Source organism: Dermacentor variabilis, unplaced genomic scaffold (assembly GCF_050947875.1).
Source record: "Dermacentor variabilis isolate Ectoservices unplaced genomic scaffold, ASM5094787v1 scaffold_16, whole genome shotgun sequence".
NCBI classification, from domain to species: Eukaryota; Metazoa; Arthropoda; class Arachnida; order Ixodida; family Ixodidae; genus Dermacentor; species Dermacentor variabilis.
Window position 1 is genome coordinate 5,468,293 of NW_027460324.1, and position 22,194 is coordinate 5,490,486.

The 22,194-nt window shown below is 46.2% G+C and overlaps 1 protein-coding gene across 5 annotated transcripts in view; it reads left to right on the plus strand.

The window, feature by feature from the left end:
- The window catches only part of LOC142568051 (nuclear exosome regulator NRDE2), a 268,770-nt gene that overhangs the window by 218,562 nt on the left and 28,014 nt on the right, over window positions 1-22,194 (plus strand). For all 5 annotated transcript variants that reach the window (XM_075678129.1, XM_075678132.1, XM_075678130.1 and 2 more), the window contains one exon: window positions 20,668-20,774. In XM_075678129.1, the coding sequence (XP_075534244.1) occupies window positions 20,668-20,774 (107 nt within the window). The remainder of the gene's footprint in view (window positions 1-20,667; window positions 20,775-22,194) is intronic.

A 22,194-nucleotide genomic window follows, 5' to 3' on the forward strand; every position in this document is an offset into this window, starting at 1 on the left:
AATGGTCCACCATTCACAATGCAAGAAGTTTGTTAAAAGCATGACACTGATATATTAAGCATAAAGAAATAACATCAAACGTGGGAGATATGCATTGGGGGCAGGAAACAAACACCAGCAAACGAATGGCAATAAATACAGAATGCATAATCGATTGTTTCTGTAAACAAGAAAGTGTAAAGCATAAGCATTTCATAACACACGGCAAAACAACTCTCAAATAACAAATGAACACAAGTAGCCACATCACAAATGTAGCATTTTTTTAAATGGCTTGTTAGAGATGCCACCATTCTACTTCTTCAGCTGTTACTTGCAACACGTGTTCGGCATCGTTGCCCAATCCCGCCACTTCTACTAAACAGCCCAGCACTCGAAAAATGGCGCAGCACATGCACAGAACGCACCCGATCACTCAGCTCGCCTCGCACTGCGCACGCGTTTCGGTACGCGAACGATGCCTTCTGTGGCACAGTGGCGCCGCGTCGCGGCACCTTTGGGCAGCATATGAACCTCTCCCATAGCGTGACGGCGGAGTTTCGTGACCAGAAAAACATGGAAGGACTCTGATGCGGCGTAGCTGGCTTGACAAGGTCTAGCAGGAGACTGAAGACGCGGTCCCGCAGCTTGCCAGGAAAATGTCCCACTGTTTGGCCTCAGGTGTGTCATTTGCCCGGAAGAACACGTAGACTTGTTCCTCGTAAATTGGCCAGACGGGCCCATCTCCCTCGAACGGCTTGAGCCTTCCGTACAGCGGCATGGCAGCAGCAACGGGGGGCGGTGTTTCGCCGCTTGTGGCAGCATGGGACGATTCGTGGGTACTCGTCGCCAGTGTGACGATCCGCCCGGGTTCGTGAACGAGGAAGGGCTCGAGGCACCCTCCGTTAGACGGACGCTCCGCAGCATGGTGGTCATGAACGATGACTGACCACTGAGCAGCGTTGCTCGTCGGTGTTTATTGCGGTGTGGTGACCAATGTTGCCTACCGAGCCTGGCAGGCAAACAAAGATTATGCCCGAGGGGGCGTCACGTGCTTGTTACAACGTCACTAGAGCCCTGCGTTCTACTGCTCCGATCGTTAGGTTTGCAGCTATGACCGCTAGGGAGGCGCTCATTGGCGTTCCTTGAAGGTGCCTGTAGAAGCAGGCTTGAAAAACGAAATAAGTATTTTCAAGGCAGAACTGCAAAAGCTTGTGCAGGTCCGTAACCTCGAACGGTGTCCTCTCGAACAGCAAAGCGTCATCTCGGAGGACAGCAGAACACACATGAGCAGCGAGGTCGATTGGCACACAAGTGAACAGGGAGGTTACGTCGAACGAAATCATAGTGTCATCATTGTCAAGACTGAGATCACCGACTTTTTTGATTAAGTCGCTCGAGTTATGCACATGTGTCGAGGCACTGCCCACAAGGGGCAATAGGACGCTGTTCAAGTACTTGGAAAGGCTGTGGAGAGTAGACTGTCTGTAATCCACGATTGGCTGCTCCACACCCAGAACTTAAGTTTATCCAGTTTGCCCACAACCACTGTCGTGTTTGTAGTAGTAGCGTTTCCTTGCCTTCTCACGTCACCTTTTCCCTCTCTCCTCTCGCCCCCTCCCTTGTATGAGAACTGCGAGCAAATAGTGGCGAGAATGTTGATCACTCGTTTCGCAACTGCATTGATTCTGCCCATTTCCGGCCTCCTCTTCCCCCTCCTCTCTACCATCCTATCTAGCTTCCCTCCGGACTAGGGTATAGTAGAAAAGTAAGCGCTGCAGTTTCTGCAGTGGTTTTGCTGAGGTTCACGGATGATTGCAGTGGTCGAGAGGCTAATGGAGCGATCGACACCCAGGGAGCTCCAGAGGGCATTGTGCATATTCGACGCAGTGCGAAGATCCAAACGAGTTTCTCATGTCTTTTTTCCTCTCTGCCATGCTCCTTCCATGTATATGCATGCTCTGAACCACCCCCGACATGGGCAAACCTTCGAGAGAAAAAAAAGCCTTGCTTTAAAAGAACGCTGGTTTGCGCATGGCAAAATATATCAAGGACAGGGGTGCTGGACCAGGGAAGCTAAGAAACCACCACAAAAATTAGGTGGGAGAGCAGGTAGAAGAATAACCTTGAAGTCCACAAAAAAAGAGAAATGTAGGAATGTTAGCAGCTGCCGCGCTGTTCAGCAAACCGGTGAATGTTGAAGAATGTGACAGTGACTAACGGAAAAGGATGTTGACAAGGTGAGTGGAGTGATGGATATGAAGAGGGGGGGACGTGCTTGAAGGCATCAAGAACCAAGCTGGTGGATAATTATAGACCTAGGGAGAGCATCTCGTCACTGCTTGATCGCTCAACGCCAGACAGCCAGTCGGCCAGTCGCCTAGCTGAGGCTCACCTACCACATGGTAACAAGTGCTGCTTGCTCCGGAGAGCCCATCCCAACTAAACGTCTTGGCAATTTTCACATGTGTGTTGGGAGACACGACAGTTTCAAATCTCTCGGAGCTACTGGCCCTTATTTTACTGTGAACAACGGATGCCGTAATTTTCACAAAGGCTTCTAAACGGGAAGCAGCCCTGCTTTCGACTGTCTGCCTCATCACTTCCCAAGTCTGAAGTTTGAAGTTTATTTCTTTCTCCATTACAGAAAGAGGAGACAAGAGCTAACGGCCATATGGCCGGACAGGGGCTCTAGCTCCTAAGTGCGTTCGGCTTACATGATGATTCAATGTATGAAAAAAGCAAATATAACAAGAGCAAGCAAGTACGATGTAGAAAATACAAATAAACAAGATAGTTTGTACATTATACAATGACTATACGAAGTGTGATCAAATAACAGTATGTGTGGCGTGATGACTGCAATACCATGATTACTAGTTACTACCAAACATTTCTTCAAACAAGTTGAACAGCAGGTCACCAGAAGTAAGTGAAACTTGCACCATATGATACTATCAAAGTTCTAGAGCGAAGCTTCGTTCCTTACTTTTAAACCTAGAATAAGTGCCCACAACGCCAAAAGTGCAATTGAGTGATGGGAAACTTGCAAAATAGTGCCCGCCCTCTCCCGTACGTAGCCGTGGCCTTACCACTCATAGAAGGTCTGGCTAGAAAAAAACGTTGACCTCCACTGTTACCTGGGCTGCAACAAGTCTGGCCTGCAAACGAGAAGACACAATAGTGCGCTGTCTTGTTTTTGTATGGCCCCATTTTTAGCTCTGTTCGTTTTTCCATGTCATGTACCAACTAGGTCATCGACATACGTTATATAAATCCATCAATTCGTAAACAATATTTTCATTTTCTTTTAAATGTGAGGGTTGATCCAGAAATAAGGTTCCCAAAGAGCTCCAGCCACACGGGCAGGTGCGAGGCGAAATCCGGCAACACTGCTGCGTGCGGCTGTTCCCCCACTCTCGATTCTCTCCGGCCGCGCTTTGCTGCGCCGCTCAATCTTGGCTCAGCAGCCGTCCGATATGGAGGTTCCCATTGTTGATCCTGCCAAGTGCGAGATTCATTCCGTAATTTGCTTTTTGCATGCCAAAGGGACTCCACCCATGGATATTCATCATCAGTTGGCAGAGGTGTATGGCGACAAATATATGTCCGTTCAACACGTCCGAAAGTGGTGCAGGGAGTTTAGTGCCAGTCGGGAGGAAGTCCATGATGAAGAACGGAGTGGAAGACCATCAATTTTGGAGGCGGTTATCGAGATGGTCCAACGCAAAGTGCTTTAAAACAGGAGGATCACCATCCTTGAACTTGTTGCTCATATTCCTGGGAGTTCTTACGATACAGTGGAAAGAGTTTTGACTGAAAAATTTGGGTATCACAAGTGTTGTGCTCGATGGGTACTGTGGCTATTGACATCAAACCACAAGGAGAAATGCCTTGACTGTGCTCGCCAGTTTCTTCAAACGTGTCAAGAAGATAGATAAGGAAGGGTTGTTGGACTCCATTGTTACCAGAGACGAAATGTGGGTGTTTCATTTCACTCCCGAAACAAAACAAAAATCCAAACAGTGGCGTCACGTAGAGTCACCAGTTGCAAGGAGATTCAAACTCCTTCTGCTGGCAAAGTCATGGCCAGTGTTTTTGGGATCATAAGGGGAACGCCTGACCTCACGTCTCCCGTCAAACCCAGGAATGTTTGACAAACTTTGGGTGGACTGTCATGCCCCACCCACCGTACAGCCCAGACTTCACGCCTAGTGATTATCACTTGTTCCCCAAGTTGAAGGAACACTTGAGTTTCCAACGCTTTTGGCGCGACGATGAAGTCAAAGAAGAGGTGAAACGCTTCCCCTACGGGTTGGCGGTGGAATTCTATGACATTGGGATACAGAAATTGAAGCACCGTCTGCAAAAATGCATAGAAAAAGATGGCGATTATGTAGAAAAATAGAGCAAAGTTTCATCTTTCCAATGATGTAAATTTCTATGAGAATAGACAATGTTGTCTATTTCTAAAATTGATGGGAGCCTTAATTCTGGATCAAGCCTCGTATTATTATTTTTTTTTTTAATGTTAGGGTAAATCCTTCAGGGCATACAGGGGTATGAGATGCAGGCGAATAAGGATGATTAAAATGAACGAAAAAGGATTTGTGGATCTAATGAAGTCCAAGAGGGATCGATAATGTAGTCCCTGCGTCCACGCAGTGTAATCGCTAGGATTATGCGGCAAAAGTCCCGCTGCTGCGAGGTGCCGGAGCCTCGTCGCTTTCAATGCACGGCAAACTTACAGCAGGTGGTGGATGTCGGCTTCAGCATTTCGTGACTTGCAGACTACACGCCCAGGGCGAGGATATAACAGGCGAAAGTGCAGCCACTGCTGAGTCACGGCAGGAGTGAGTACAACCCCGACCCGGATCCTCCGAAGTTAAACCTCCTCTGCACTGGTAAGACTGTGGGGGAAGGTTACCACACGCAGATGTATGAGAGCACGTGCGCAGCGCCGGAGGTGCTCCTTTCTTGTTAAAAGGAGGGTGGCATCATCTAGGTGAAGGATCTGAGACAGTGCCGATGTAGAGGTCCCTAGACGGGTCGCAGAATCCACACGGCTTTGGAAGCTCAGAAGGCAACATGGGATCCACTCGATAGATATTAGCTGCGGGATGTGTGCTGCCAGAAGATGGATCTGTTGACATATTTCAGAGCTGCAACTGACACATCGCAGAAGCCGCATCACCTGAAGGGCATCAGTACGGATGACAATGCGGGCCATGGGGACCATGGGAAAGGCAGCCACAGAGTGCAATGCTTCTGGAACAGAAAGGAGCTCAGCACAAAAGGACGAAGTAGGCTCTTGGATTTGAAACTGGCACGTCTTATTAAGAGCAGATGTGCAAGGGCAGTAAAGTGCAGTGGTCGTTTCACAGTCCTGAATGCTTGCATCAACGTAAAGCACGATGGAGCCAAGTGGCAGGTGGGCGTCTTGAGCTATAATTCGGTCACGAAGCGCCGCTGCTGTGTGAGTTGATGTCAGGCTATGTATATCAGTTGGCTTGTTATCGCTCAGCTGTACAAAACTCCAGGAAGGAAGAACTGGCGATGGTGGTGGTAAAAGGGAGTATGAGAAAGCGTAAGCCCTGAGAGCGCACATTGCATGCGAAAGGCTGGCCTTAAGCCTGCGAGCATCACGTCGCTGCTGCACCAGCTTATCTAGTGTGTTTAGCTGTGCATTCTCTTGAAGAGCCAAGATCGAGGTGATGCACCCTCACCTCGCGAGACACCCTCGCGATTAACAGCTTCAAGGTGATTCCATTGTGCTGTTGTCAAATGCTGGAATTGGGCTTAAAAATAGCATAAGGATAATAGCATAATTTGATGTGGAGTGGCTGCAAAACACCCTTTTTCGTTAAAGCATTCTTGTCCGGGAAGTTTGTATATATTGTTATGCTGCGTGACGAAGCCAAAGAAGAGATGGAAGAGCTGTGCGCAGTGTAGAAAATGCTTGACTGCCTGCAATGTCAAAACAATTTTGGTATACAGTGCGGGGTAATCGCTCTCGACAGCCTTCTTGTACGTACCCTCCAACGAAGCCGACACTTGCTCAGACTACCGCCTGAAGACACAGACATGAACGGACCACTAGCGGCTGGTGGCAGCCATGAGACAAGCATGCAAGATGACAGTGAGCACCCAAGGCAAGTTATCTGCTGGATCCCCCAGAAGGAACCGAGCACCTTTTCCAGCAAAGCTGATGAGGATGTTGATGACAGGCTGAAGTATCATCAAAGGGTAAGCGGTCACAATGGGTGGAACGCAACGGCGCGACTTTCTAACAGCGTTTTCTTTCTCACCGGAACCGCACTTCTCTGGTTCGATAATAACGAAAGCACAATGACAGCGTGGGAAAGGTTCATTCACGAAATCAAGAGATGCTTCGGAGATTCACTTTCAAAAAGAAGGCTGAGCGTATGCTTTCGCCTAGAGCACGGTTGTCCGGCGAAACATGCACAACTTACATTGAAGAAGTATTGAAACTGTGCAGAATTGTGAACACTGGCACATCGGATGAAGATAAGGTTGGACATCTTCTGAAGGGCATTGCTGAAGATGTCTACAATTTCCTTATAGCAAAGGAAGACCTGCGGACTCCGTCTGATCTAAGACGTCACTGCTGGGCTTTTGAGGCACTGAAGACGCGTTGCGTATTGCCAAAGTTCGGTAGACTTGACAACGTGACCACAGTCGCATTCATGGACGTCTTCTCCTCCCACGACGCCGCCTTATTAGTACATCAACTCGTTAAAGAAGAATTAGCGCACTTTCAAGCACAAGGTGGAGAAAGAGACGCAGGATGGGAATACCCCCATTCCCCGCTTGACGTACGCAGTCTGAACAGCCAGTGATTTGCCAACTGCAAACTAACAGCGAAATTTGGCCTTTGCATGATGAACGCGTCAGTGCTGACACGGCGAAGTTCCAGTATCCTTCGTTTACCTTTGAACGTCGTCAGACTGCATCACCCCAACACCTTGCTACCTGGTACAGCCAGCCCCAGGCCCCATTTTATGACTATCCTGTGTAACGCAAGCCACCTATTTGCTTTAGCTGCAGTATCCATGGACATGTCGCAACTTTTGGGCATACCCGATTATCAATCTGGAGGCCAAGATAGCGCACCGTGGCACACTGCTTTGCCTCTTCAACGACAGCCGCATGAATGTGCATCCCAGCGTGAGTCTCCAGCTTCCAACCGCAGTCTTACTCCTCCTCCGACCGGCTATCGTCGCTCGCCATCACCTCGCCGTCGCTCACTTTCACCACCATCCCTAGCTGGGAAACTAGCTGGTGTGACCGATGGAAGTGAGGTCACACGATGGTCAAGTAGTCCTCCGCTTGTTGCTATGTGCAAAAACAAAGTGTTTGTCTATGTTGACGGCTTAAATACTGATGCCTTAGTCGATATTGCTGCTACAGTTTCTGTAATGAGTTTTTTGTTTAAGAATTGTCTGGAACACAAAGTGACGTTCACTTGGAACCAAAAGACTACTTTTCATGGAGTTGGGGGCGAACTGCTGTGGCCTGTTGCAGTTTGCTCTGCTATAGTGAGTGTAGGTGGGCAAGATTTTGCAACTGAATTTGTTGTTTTGGAACACACCACTCACATTATCATCCTTGAGATTGACTTTCTTGGTGAATGTGCTGCAATGTTAGATTGTGGGGCTGGTGAAATTTCTCTTTGAAGTCGCGTGACATGGCAACCTGCAAAAAATTCAAAGACCCTGTTAAACCGCTCGACAAGTCCGTTCCCTTAGGGGTAGTAAACAGAAGAGTGCACAAGGCAGATGTCGCGATCTTTGAGGAACTCAATGAACTCCACAAATGAGAACTGGGGCCTATTGTCGCAGACCACCACATCTAGATAGCTTTCATGGGAGAACACAGAAAGCAAAGTTTATGACGGTACGGGATGATACTTCAATGCAGAATTGAACATCTGGCCATTTGGAAAAATAATCAATAATCATAATGGCGTATCTGCAGTCATGTAGTGCTCTCTCTATAGGGCCGATGATGTCAACAGCAAGCTTCTGCCATGGGCGCTCTGGCAAGGGTACTGGCTTCAAGGGGGTAGCAGCAGTCTTGGTACTTTCGTCAGCCATCTGACATATGCAGCAGTTTTGGATGGAAACCTCCACTTGCCTCTCTATGCCTGGCCATTAGAACCGTTCTCGTAGCCGAGCTTTTGTTTGAACTATACCAGGGTGAGCTTCATGGGCAGCAGCGATTACCTGCAGTGTGAGAGACAAGGGAACGACGATTCGTTCTCCGTGCAGGAGCAGGTTGTCAACGACGAACAATTCTTCACGTACCAAGAAGAAAGGCTGAAGTTCGCCCGAGAGCGTCTTATGTGCAGGCCAAGATGTGGCGACATAGATCTTGACTTGTTCTAACATGCAGTCATCATGAAGGGGCTGTTGAAACAGCTCTTTAGTGAGGAACGGTAGCTCAACAAAGGACACAACCTCATAAAATGAGACATTTTCCTGTGGAGACGGAACTGGAAGGCGGGAAAGGGCATCCACCACCTGGTTTTCAGACACCTTCCGACACTCTACTGTATAATTGTAGCGAAGCAGCCATTCCGACCAGCGTGCAATGCGAAGGGGGCGGCGCCCAGTGCCTTGAGAAGAGAGTAGCGAGACCAAAGCTTGGTGGTCCATGTGCAACGTGAAATGCCGTCCCCAGAAGTATGTGTATGCCAATGCTCACATCCCAAACGCACACCAGCGCTTCACGCTCTCCCACTCCACATTTCTTCTCTGCAGGTGAAAGTGTGCGTGAAGCAAAGGCAACAGTTCGCAGCCTGTGGCCATCCACTTGCTGGAGAACAGCACCCAGTCCGCAGTGGGACGTGTCAGTGGACACTACAACCGGAAGGGACGTATCAAACATGTGTAGAACTTTGCTGGAAGAGAGCAGAAACTTCACCTGGGCGAAACTGGCGTCTACGGCATCATTCCAAATGAATGGCTGGTTCTTCCGGAGAAGAGCTTGCATTGGTTCCACCACTGTTCCACCACAGTCGAAGAATTCGAACAAAACACCGTACGGTGTGCAAAATTTCGATCGCTGTGCTACATTAATTCTGTGTAGTTGGTGACAGTGCTGCAGTGAATTCTGAATAATCGAGCAGGCCTGACAGATTAGTCGACTACTTACTTTCTTCTATATCACATTTTTCTTGTTTTTTTTTCTGTTCCTTTGTCTGCTTCATGTGACAACTGCAGGTCGTTTCCATTAACCTTTCAACCATTGTAAATTAATGCCAGCGTATCAGAACAAAACAAAAAAAAAAACTCTTTTTATGAGTGGAATGAAAACGTGACCAAAACGTTAGTTATTATTTTGTTCCAGAGTGAAACCAAAATATCTTTATTGGTTTTCGGTTCAAGGTGAAAGTCGGCAATTCGAAACAGCCAATGCCGGGCAACGTCAGAATTAGCGCGTATCTCAGACAGGGATAGTGTGAGCGATAGCCGGTCGATCGCTCCACTTATCTAACCCTGCCGCTCGGTGCATTAGCAGATCGGCATGGTAGCAAAATCCGGAGCTTGTGCGATAAAGAGCTTATCATTTTGTTTTCTACTTGTACAATGCCTTGTTACCAAAGCTTTACCTCTCTTTATGTTCGTTTAAGTTTGTTTTATCGGAACAGCGGTCTCGCATTTCAACGAGTACACTCGGTGACATGCTGCTTCTGAGGCCATGCTGAGTGCCTGGACTCAAAGCACTGAGCATGATCTCAGAATTCACAATTCACTTATTGATAAAAATAAATACTATGATTTATTGTTACTATGGTTCAACCATTTATGCATGTTATACCGTTAGAACCGTTATGATCTTTTTTTTTTTGTCATTCCTAAGCAGAATTGGAACAGAACTTCTTTATTGGAACAAAACTAAAGCCAGAACGAAAAATATTTCGTTGCACCACCCTGATTTAAACAGATGCAAACACCTTGGTCAAATGTTTCAACTCTTTGATACGCGCGGCTGCTTGGTCTGCGTGTTCTGCACATGTGCAGCCTTTGAAAAATGTTGTTTTGGTAATAGTCCGGCATCCCTATTAGTGTGAATATTAGCAACTCCGGCAACTTATGCTATAAAAGGTCTGTGTTTAGCTTTCTTTCATTACATGCAGTTTTAGCAAGCGACCGCCTCTGACTGAATTTAGAGACGTTTGACATAGAAGAAAAGGTGAATAAACTGCGCAGATAAATAATAAACTAGGGGTGTGCAAATACAGACTAATAAATTTCAAATCGAATTTCAAATCAAATGAAGATACAAAAGCCAAATATTGTATCGAATATCAGAAATATTACCACAAAGCTTAACGCTTACAAATTTTGGCCAAGAAAACTTGGTGCTGCATGTGCTCAAGAGTTGCCTAGTAGTGCATAAAAAGAATGTAGCGAGCGATCAATCCTTTATTGCATAGAATGTTTCACTTTCCTATTTTCTCCCAAAATACCAAAGAGTTTTCCATCTTTACAGCAGGTGTGTTATTGTAAGGCCAACCTGTACGACTGACGAAAGCACGAGCCGTGCATCACGTGACTCAAACCTGACTTCGTGCCTAGCCATAGTTGCTGTGTGAGTTGATCGCGGATGGCACTGATGGTAACAAGCAAGCGCCTTTTCATTGTGAGGGTCACCATGATTTGCCACCTGTCAAATACTATAAAATTAAGAGAATCACGGCAAGTTCTATCGTGCACCATCAGCGCAGATGTGTGCAACCTGGTGTTCAGCACACTGGCCACATGACACTTTCGCGCCCATTGTGCAGATACAAAGCTAGTCTTGAGTTGGGTTACCCGAAACTATAAAAAGAGACCATTGTGTATCTACGAATGGCGTCGGGTATGAGAGGCAGGCGTATGTGTGTCGCAAAGATGGCAGCCATCCCTGAACAATTGTTGCCATCTTGAACACTCCCTTTCGTTTGCAGTGCAGTTTGTCGTCTTTCCTAGTGTCGTGCGGCTGCTGCGAATGTATCTGTGTTAATGCGGCACCAAACTGTAACTTTAGTTGCCGATGCCCAATGAAGCAGTGCTGATTAGGCCTGATAGCCCCGCAGGGGTGCCTGCATAAGCAGGCATTTGGTGCGTTGTGACACCACGTACCCGAGCACACGAGGGTTGGACCCTCCCGCGTGTAGCCGTGCTCGGCTTAGCCGTGTCCAGGGAAAGGGGGATCCTGGGGGTTGAGCCGATGCCGGGTGTTTGGACCTTTAAGGCCCCCTGGCGGGGGCAACACACCTCTTTGGCCTCTGCTTCACGCAGACGGCACCCCCGGACTCACCCACCTGGGAGAAATCGGCAGTTGCTTCTTCCTGTCTCTTTCTCCTCGAATCTTCGTCTTTCTTTCTCACTTTCTGCCTTTCCTGTCTTCTTCTCCCTTCCATTTATTTCCTTTCTCAACGGTGGCAAGGGTTAACCTTGTGTGGCTATCCTACCTTGGGTACACCATAGTTGGTTATAGTGACGGCATACGACTGGTGTCGTGCAGACTTGTACACAAGCTCTGCTGCGTCCCCGCATTGGGCTCCTAGGTGGGCGGTCGGCGCTGTTGCCGAACATACACATTTTTCTCATGGCAGCGCAAGCCTCTATTCTCTATGATCGGCGTCTGAAAAGATGTTGCACTGAAGCAACATTCCAGTTCTCTTTTCGGAGATTTCCCAAGTTCTGTGTACTGCACAGCGAAAACAACGTACCAGTGAGAAAGCTCTCTCCATTCCTGGTGGCCTAGTGTCTAAAAGAAAAAATCGGACCTACATACAAAGCCTCAAAAATGTCTACCGAAGACCTCCTCCTAGAACTAAATGATAAAGATCAAGCGCAAAAGCTCACAGAACTTACCAGTATTGGTAACGCAACAGTGACAATTTCACCGCACAGAACACTAAATACAAGCAGGGGTGTGATATCAGAGGAAGATTTTATTGGCTTGAGCGACAAAGAACTGCTGGAAGGTTTCCAGGAACAAAATGTTACTAAAGTCCAAAGAATTGTGATTCACAGGAACGACCAAAAAATCCCCACAAAACATGTTATACTCACCTTCGGAACAAGTGTAATGCCTACCTCGCTGGATGCAGGTTACGTAAAGGTAAATGTCAGATCATATATCCCGAACCATGCATGCATGTTGAGGACAAACAACTTGTGCTAAATGCAACTCCAACGAACATCAAACTGACAATTGCACCTCTTCCCCACTTTGTGTTAACTGCAAGGGAGATCATCCAGCTTATTCGCGGTCCTGCCCTTGCTGGAAAAAAGAAAAAGAAGTAATTGCTCTAACTGTAAAAGAAAAAATCTCATTTTTGAAGCCAGAAAGCGGCTATCATACCTTCCGCGAAGGAGTTACGTCGATGTGACACAGATGGGGGCAATGTCACAGAGGTCTCAGGAGTCCTGCGAGCCCACGCACAGTGGTCCCGTAGTGACCCCTCCCGCCCTCATGGTGGAAGCAGCCGGCGCTGCTCCATCCTCTTCAAAGGCCCCACAGAGACTAGTCCCGCAGGGCCCTAAGATCAAGCGAACTCCAAGGCCCGAGACACGTGTCTCGGCGCCAAACTCTCGGTCATCCATTGCCTCAGAGAAAGCGATGGAGGTCGAAACAAAAACCCCGGTGTCATCGACACCGAAGGACAAGCGCTCTCTCGAGCGCGGTAAGAGGGACAAAATCCCAGTAACCACCCAAAATAGGTTATAGCTCCGTTGTATCTGCCTTCTTCAGATCCATGTCACCTAACATATTTCTTATCTCCCATTCACTCATTAATATCATTTCTTACCCTTCAATTTTATAATGGCTTTTATGAGCCATTGGAATTGTAGAGATCTCTTACATAACTTGGGTGACGTAAAAGACCTGTTATTTAACTTCTCTCCCGTAGCATTATGCTTACAGGAAACAAACCTAGGCGAAAAGCACAAAAACATTTTAAAAGGCTTCACTGTTGTATGGCATGACCGTACTCAGGCCAACCGGCTTTCGGGTGGTGTAGCTATTGTTCTACAGAGAGGCAATGCAGCTAGAGAAGTTGTTATTAATACTCACTTAGAAGCCGTTGCTGTCACGGTTTTATCACACAAAACCATTACCATTTGTTCAATATACATTTCACCACATGAACATTTTACTGTAAGAGATCTGGAGTTAATTTTAAACCAGCTACCTAAACCTTTTTTAATAGCGGGTGATTTTAATGCTCATAACATAATATGGGGTAGCAAAACAACTGACACCAGGGGACAAACACTTGAAGATGTTATCCTGACAAACGAAATATGCCTTTTAAACACTGGTGTGCCAACTTACTGCTCCCCAAGCACAGGAGCTATGAGCTGTTTAGATCTGGCACTGTGCACTCCATCTCTCTTGATCGATTTTAAATGGAGTGTTAACATTCCTTATGGCAGTGATCACATGCCCGGCATTATTAAAAGAACATCTCCTTTCCCTACAGTACCATTAAGATCACCCCGTTGGAAGCTTCATCTGGCAGACTGGCCTCTCTTCAGCGAGAAGGCCAGTCTGGATGACATATCAGATGATCAAACGATAGACGAAATGAATGAAAAGATTAGTGCCTCCATACTTGCTGCAGCAGAACAGACGATACCGCAATCCTTCGGCTTCCTAAGGAAAAAAACTAAAACCCTGGTGGACGAGTGAATGTACACAAACTAAAAAAGCACAAAACAAAGCGTGGGGTATCTTTCGGCGATGCCCAACACAAGATAACCTCTTATATTTAAAAAAAGCAAAGGCAAAAGACAGGTATACACGCGTAGGCAAGCGGAAAGACAATCTTGGCAAACGTATGTATCCTCCATCAATAGCTCAATAACATCCAAAAGAATGTGGGATCACCTTCGTAAGTTTAGAAGCAAGTACGCTCCTTATACGATCCTCATACTCTCACCTCCAGGTACACAAACGAATTTAAAAGAACAAGCAGACATATTAGGGCAGCATTTCCATAACATATCAAGCTCACTAAACCACTCCATTGAATTTCAAAAGTATAAACAATCAGCAGAAAAACAAAAGCGTCCGACAACAGGAAGTTCCGAGAGACTATATAATGCCCCCTTAACACTTCCGGAAATCAACAGAGTACTCACTACTGGCAAAAAAACAGCGCCAGGTCCGGACAGAGTACATTACACAATGCTCGCACACCTATCTCCAAAAGCAGTTAAGACATTGCTCTGCTTTTTCAACGTAATCTGGGAAACAGGAAAATGCTGATTGAATGGAAAAAAGCCATTATAATCCCTTTCTTGAAAGCTGGAAAGCATCCTACAACAGCTACCAGCTACCGACCTATAGCACTCACAAGCTGTCTTGCCAAGTCCTATGAATCCATTATAAACATCAGATTTGCATACGTCCTTAAAACTGAGAACCTGCTCGATAATCATCAGTGTGGGTGCAAGAAAGGCTGCTCTACAACAGATCATCTAGTTCGACTAGAACACGAGATACGTGCGGCCTTTCTACACAAACAGTATTGTCTCACTGTTTTCTTTGATTTAGAAAAGGCATACGACACAACATGGAGGTATGGTATTTTAAGGGATTAAGCGGATTTACAGATCCGCGGTAGGATGCTTAAATGTCTTGCTGATTTCATGTCCGATCGAACATTTCAAGTGCGTTTAGGAACGGTGCTGTCCCGCAGATTTATTCAAGAAAACGGTGTACTTCAGGGATGCGTATTAAGCACAACATTGTTTTTTGTGAAAATGAACTCGCTCAATAATGTAATTCGATCCTCTGTAATGCATTCCTTATATGTGGTTGATCTACAAATTGCGTGTTGTGCATCGAACATGGCAACCTGCGAACGACAAATTCAAATTACATTAAACAAACTAACACAGTGGACATCTGAAAATGGCTTTCGCTTCTCAAGTGAAAAAACTATTGGTGTTGTCTTTACACAAAAAAGAGGCCTACAACCAGATCCCATCCTTAAACTATAGGAAGCCACACTACCGGTAAAACAAAAACACAAGTTTCTGGGTGTTCTGTTTGATAAAAAGTTGAACTTTCTCGCACACATCAATAGTATTAAAATCAAAGCGAACAATGCACTTAACATTCTAAAAATCCTCTCCCGAAAACGGTGGGGCTCTGACCGTAAATGCCTGCTACACATCTACCGCACTTTGGTGTGTTGCATATTAGACTACGGTAGCATCATATATGGTTCAGCCAGAATATCTTAGGTCCGACGACTTGACCCAGTTCATAACCTAGGACTACGACTGGCATGCGGTGCTTACAGAACATCACCTCTCCAGAGCTTACATGTTGAATGTAATGAGCCCCCTTTATAGCATCGCAGAGCGCTACTAACTTTTTCTTACATACTCAGAATCCAATCCTCCTCCTCATCATCATCATCATCATCATCAGCCTGGTTACGCCCACTGCAGGGCAAAGGCCTCTCCCATATTTCTCCAACAACCCCGGTCATGTACTAATTGTGGCCATACCGTCCCTGCAAACTTCTTAATCTCATCCGCCCATCTAACTTTCTGCCGCCCCCTGCTACGCTTCCCTTCCCTTGGGATCCAGTCCGTAACCCTTAATGACCATCGGTTATCTTCCCTCCTCATTACATGTCCTGCCCATGCCCATTTCTTTTTCTTGATTTCAACTAAGATGTCATTAACTCGCGTTTGTTCCCTCACCCAATCTGCTCTTTTCTTATCCCTTAACGTTACACCTATCATTCTTCTTTCCATAGCTCGTTGTGTCGTCCTCAATTTGAGTAGAACCCTTTTCGTAAGCCTCCAGGTTTCTGCCCCGTAGGTGAGTACTGGTAAAACACAGCTATTATATACTTTTCTCTTGAGGGATAACGGCAACCTGCTGTTCATGATTTGGGAATGCCTGCCAAACGCACTCCAGCCCATTCTTATTCTTCTGATTATTTCCGTCTCATGATCCGGATCCGCCGTCACTACCTGCCCTAAGTAGATGTATTCCCTTACGACTTCCAGTGCCTCGCTGCCTATTGTAAATTCCTGTTCTCTCCCGAGACTGTTAAGCATTACTTTAGTTTTCTGCATATTAATTTTTAGACCCACTCTTCTGCTTTGACTCTCCAGGTCAGTGAGCATGCATTGCAATTGGTCCCCTGAGTTACTAAGCAAGGCAATATCATCAGCGAATCGCAAGTTACTAAGGTATTCTCCATTAACTTTTATCCCCAATTCTTCCCAATCCAGGTCTCTGAATACCTCCTGTAAACACGCTGTGAATAGCATTGGAGATATCGTATCTCCCTGCCTGACGCCTTTCTTTATTGGGATTTTGTTGCTTGCTTTATGGAGGACTACGGTGGCTGTGGAGCCGCTATAGATATCTTCCAGTATTTTTACATATGCCTCATCTACACCCTGATTCCGTAATGCCTCCATGACTGCTGAGGTTTCGACTGAATCAAACGCTTTCTCATAATCAATGAAAGCTATATATAACGGTTGCTTATATTCTGCACATTTCTCTATCACTTGATTAATAGTGTGAATATTGTCTATTGTTGAATAGCCTTTACGGAATCCTGCCTGGTCCTTTGGTTGACAGAAGTCTAAGGTGTTCCTGATTCTATTTGCAATTACCTTAGTAAATACTTTGTAGGCAACAGACAGTAAGCTGATCGGGCTATAATTTTTCAAGTCTTTGGCGTCCCCTTTCTTATGGATTAGGATTATGTTAGCGTTCTTCCAAGGTTCCGGTACGCTCGAGGTCATGAGGCATTGCGTATACAGGGTGGCCAGTTTCTCTAGAACAATCTGTCCACCATCCTTCAACAAATCTGCTGTTACCTGATCCTCCCCAGCTGCCTTCCCCCTTTGCATATCTCCTAAGGCTTTCTTTACTTCTTCCGGCGTTACATTCAGGATTTCGAATTCCTCTAGACTATTTTCTCTTCCATTATCGTCGTGGGTGCGACTGGTACTGTATAAATCTCTATAGAACTCCTCAGCCACTTGAACTATCTCATCCATATTAGTAATGATATTGCCGGCTTTGTTTCTTAACGCATACATCTGATTCTTGCCAATTCCTAGTTTCTTCTTCACTGTTTTTAGGCTTCCTCCGTTCCTGAGAGCATGTTCAATTCTGTCCATATTATACTTCCTTATGTCAGCTGTCTTACGCTTGTTGATTAACTTCGAAAGTTCTGCCATTTCTATTCTAGCTGTAGGGTTAGATGCTTTCATACATTGGCGTTTCTTGATCAGATCTTTCGTCTCCTGGGATAGTTTGCTGGTATCCTGCCTAACGGAGTTACCACCGACTTCCATTGCACACTCCTTAATGATGCCCACAAGATTGTCGTTCATTGCTTCAACGCTAAGGTCCTCTTCCTGAGTTAAAGCTGAATACCTGTTCTGTAGCTTGATCTGGAATTCCTCTATTTTCCCTCTTACCGCTAACTCATTGATCGGCTTCTTATGTACCAGTTTCTTCCGTTCCCTCCTCAGGTCTAGGCTAATTCGAGTTCTTACCATCCTGTGGTCACTGCAGCGCACCTTGCCGAGCACGTCCACATCTTGTATGATGCCAGGGTTAGCGCAGAGTATGAAGTCTATTTCATTTCTTGTCTCGCCGTTCGGGCTCCTCCACGTCCACTTTCGGCTATCCCGCTTGCGGAAGAAGGTATTCATTATCCTCATATTATTCTGTTCCGCAAACTCTACTAATAACTCTCCCCTGCTATTCCTAGTGCCTATGCCATATTCCCCCACTGCCTTGTCTCCAGCCTGCTTCTTGCCTACCTTGGCATTAAAGTCGCCCATTAGTATAGTGTATTTAGTTTTCACTCTACCCACCGCCGATTCCACGTCTTCATAGAAGCTTTCGACTTCCTGTTCATCATGACTGGATGTAGGGGCGTAGACCTGTACAATCTTCATTTTGTACCTCTTATTAAGTTTCACAACAAGACCTGCCACCCTCTCGTTAATGCTATCGAATTCCTGTATGTTACCAGCTATATTCTTATTAACCAGGAATCCGACTCCTAGTTCTCTTCTATCCGCTAAGCCCCGGTAGCACAGGACGTGCCCGCTATTTAGCACTGTATATGCTTCTTTTGGCCTCATAACTTCACTGAGCCCTATTATATCCCATTTACTGCCCTCTAATTCCTGCAATAGCACTGCTAGACTCGCCTCACTAGATAACGTTCTAGCGTTAAACGTTGCCAGGTTCATATTCCAATGGCGGCCTGTCCGGAGCCAGTGATTCTTAGCACCCTCTGTTGCGTCGCAGGTCTGACCGCCGCCGTGGTCAGTTGCTTCGCAGCTGCTGGGGACTGAGGGCCGGGGTTTGATTGTTGTGTTCATAGGAGGTTGTGGCCAAGTACTGCACCAGGGTGGCCAATCCTGCTCTGGTGAGGGAGTGCGTTACCGGTTCTGGTCACCGGGATCAGGCCACACTCCAGGCCTGTTTGTGCAATTTTATCAACACGCGGATTTTTTTTTTAATCCGGTGGAAAATTGCCGGCACCGGGATTCGAACCACGGACCTCTTGCACGCGAGGCGGGTGTTCTACCTCTACGCCACCGCTGCAACTGCATCACCACAACACATATGCTACAACATCGTCACACAGTGCAACTCACGCCTACATTATACAAATAAACCAAACATGATTAGGCCGCTTATCCTGCGATACGAGGAATACTGTCGCGATTATGACATCCCTTGCGAAGTCCTCCAGGTTGCCAGAAAGCCAGAACGTTTGCCCCCGTGGTGTGATTTCACGCCGTTAGCTGACTGGACACTAACACACTTAAAGAAAAGAGACACAGCACATGAACACATCATACAAGAATTCCGCGCTCTTCAAAACAAGTATAAAGATTACATGGAATTTTATACTGATGGCTCTAAAACGAAAAAACACGTGGGTGTGGGGGCCGTAACAGAAAATTGGGAAACAAGTATTCGACTACCTCAGCATGCCTCTGTCTACACAGCCGAAGTGTACGCAATATGGATGGTAGTTCAAAAGATCATTGCTGACAAACTTGAAAACACTATCATATACTCAGATTCATTAAGCGTACTGAAGGCTCTACACATGAAATCCCAAAGTGAACCCTTGTTAGGCAATATTTCGCGCATTATCGTCAAACAAATATGGCAGATCAGTTAGGTTTTGCTGGGTACCAAGCCATTTTAGGGTAGTGGGTAACGAAGCAGCAGATAGATGCGCATAAATGGCAGCTTACAAAAACATTCAAGATACAGCACTTCCATATAAAGACAGTGTCAGTGCGATTTGGAAGGCCTTGACGTCAAAATGGCAATGCGATTGGGACAGTTGTTTAAGCAACAAGCTACATCTTATTAAACCTATAATTGGCGAGTGGAAATCATCCAGTCACCAGCAACGGTTCTATGAGGTGATCTTGTGTCGACTTCGAATTGGACACACACATCTCACGCACAATTTCCTTCTCCGAAAAGAAAACCCGCCAACTTGCGAGAAATGCAATGAAGCTCTTACAGTCATGCACATGCTAATAACATCTCCACACATCGACACACTGATACGGAGGTTTTTATACAGCCTGTATAATTTGCACACTCCATTACACCCTGCCCTATTACTAGCAGATGACCCCCTAGTGCCATTTACGAACCTGTTCGACTTTTTAGAGAAAACTGGTTATTTACACCAACTATAATGTAATGCAGGTTTACCTGCTCTAACGTCCCGTTTTATTTTGTCTTGTGACTGGCGCAGCATGGCCTTAGCTGCCTTTGTGCCATTAAACCCAAACTAACTAACTAACTAGGCCTAATGGCCTAGGCAGTATGGCAGTGATGAAAATTCGCCGGTGGACGACATGGTGGCGGGCCGTCGGGAATGCCTGCCACTAATATGTTCGTACAGGCAGCTCATCAGGGATCAGTCCTGAGATCACACGTACAGGTTTGATTGATGGCTATTGATTTCATTGCCATGTATCCAACATGAAATATGTGCCTTCCAGTGACTAATCGACCCGATATTTGCATGTGCTTTTGCACCTTCTGAAATATGTGGTGCTCTTGTTGCCGTTACCTCTGTTCACATTGCGTTATAGTTGCAATTGTTCCTGTTGACCTGGACAAGTGTTTTACAGACACAAGCATTCACAACCGATGCAGTGCTGTTCTGCATATTGCGGCATTTGGCCGCTGTGTGAGTTATTGCCATGTCGAGCCATGAGGAATGAATAACGCAGAGCTGCTTGCACAGCCAGTGTCCACGACTGTGTCAATGTGGGCCAGGCTCGGCGCTCATTTTGTACAGAAAACAATGAAGTTGGGTGCTTGCTTGGCACAGCATTGAGCATGAGGGGCTTTGTGGTGCATGCAACATGCAGCGCTGCACGAGTATACACCAAGTATACACTTAATATTCGAAACAATTGAATAGTAGATATTTTATTCGTGAATAATTTTGAGTGTTTGTTATTCAGTTTGATTCGGTGATTCGAGTATTCGCACACTCCTAGCAATGACCAAATCACAAGATCACTTTGATAGAAAAATGTGGTGTGGTGTCAGTTGCACCCTGGCATGGTTGTAGTGCATTGCAGAGTCCTAAGGTCTTCCCAATTGGTGCAGGTACTTGGACAGCCTGTTGCAGAAGGATCGCTCACCCCTGACTTGGCTTGTGGCTCTCTGCTTTGAGCTGCAGAGGGCACAAGTGCTGGCCAAGTACCGCACGCCTGGTGAGGAACACAGAGGTTGAGCAGAATGTTGGTTTAGGCTAGTTGATTATCCACAGTGCTTGGAGATCCTTATCACAAAACAGGACAGACGACAAAATGCAAAATGATAGGTGCAAGCACTATAATTTTCAACTAATGTTTCTTGCCAGGCACTTGGAATTTGTACACACATGAGCAAGAAAATAGCTGAGAACGAAGCCAAAGCAGTCATACTGTTATTCGTGCCATGGTGGCTAGCTCGACGAGCAGCTGTTGTGGAGCCGCAAAGCGGGGACAGGGGTTGCGTACCTCCTCCGAAATGTTTTGTGTGGAGGAACACGGAGAGAGATATTATTTACAGTGTACTTACAAGAGCAGGCCTGCCATAGACCAAGGTGGAAAACTGCTTGCACCAAGAGTTCAGAGGTGTCTCATCATCTTTGTTACAGCGACTGGTCTCTTCAGCATATGTTGAATCATAATAATATGATACAGGAGCATGTGTACCAAGTAAAAAGCCTGCAGATATGACCAGCTACCACTAGTGCTTGTGCCTGCCATTTTGTCTTTTGTTGTGTGTCCTGTTCTGCATTAAAAATGTAATGGTACATTCAGCTTGTTCCTACTGCACTGCAATTTGGTTTACAGCATTGTGGAGCCCTCTTGAAATTGGAGATAAAGAAAGCCTGCCCCAGCTGAATGTGCTAGCTGCTCCCAGAGCAGCCATAGTAGTCATTTGATTTAGTTTCTGTAAGGTCTGAGTTGCACTCAAGAATACCTTCCAAGCACTCCGAGCTGGAGTGCAACAATCTGAGTGGATTAGGTAAATGTGTTCCAAGCACATGACTTCAACCAGCTGAATGTAAAAGGCACCACGACAACACTCTGGAGCGCTCAAAAACGAATACAGTAGACTTCCGTTATTCGAGTTCGGTGTATTCGATTTCTTTTGGTTAACTCGATTCCAACCGAAGGTCCCGGCCGGCGCCCATACATTTATATGGGGCCAAACTTCCATTATTTAGATCTGAAAATGGGCCTTCGCCGAATAATTCGAATTTGACTGGTCAGCTTCGCTGCAGTACAGCCATGTTATGCGGTGAGCATACCAAGAATAGTGTGCTTTTCTTAATTTTACAGGTGCACACGCACAGTCTCTCCGAGGGCGCAGTATGAGAAGCCTAATAAACACACTGGCAGCCACTCAGAGCTGTTTCGGACGTTGCTGTGGCGATTTGAGCCCTCTTTTCACCCACCATGTGTGTCTCGTTTATGAGACTGTTAACGGGGCTAGCACGCATTTCTTAATTGTATACACTGTGCACAAAGAAGTGGAGGAAAACCGTCTGTGTTTTGGAAAAGCTAGCAAGAAGGTAGACAGTAAGATGAAAACAGGGGACGTTTAATGCCAAACGAAAAAGCGGGGCCTATCTAAAACTCT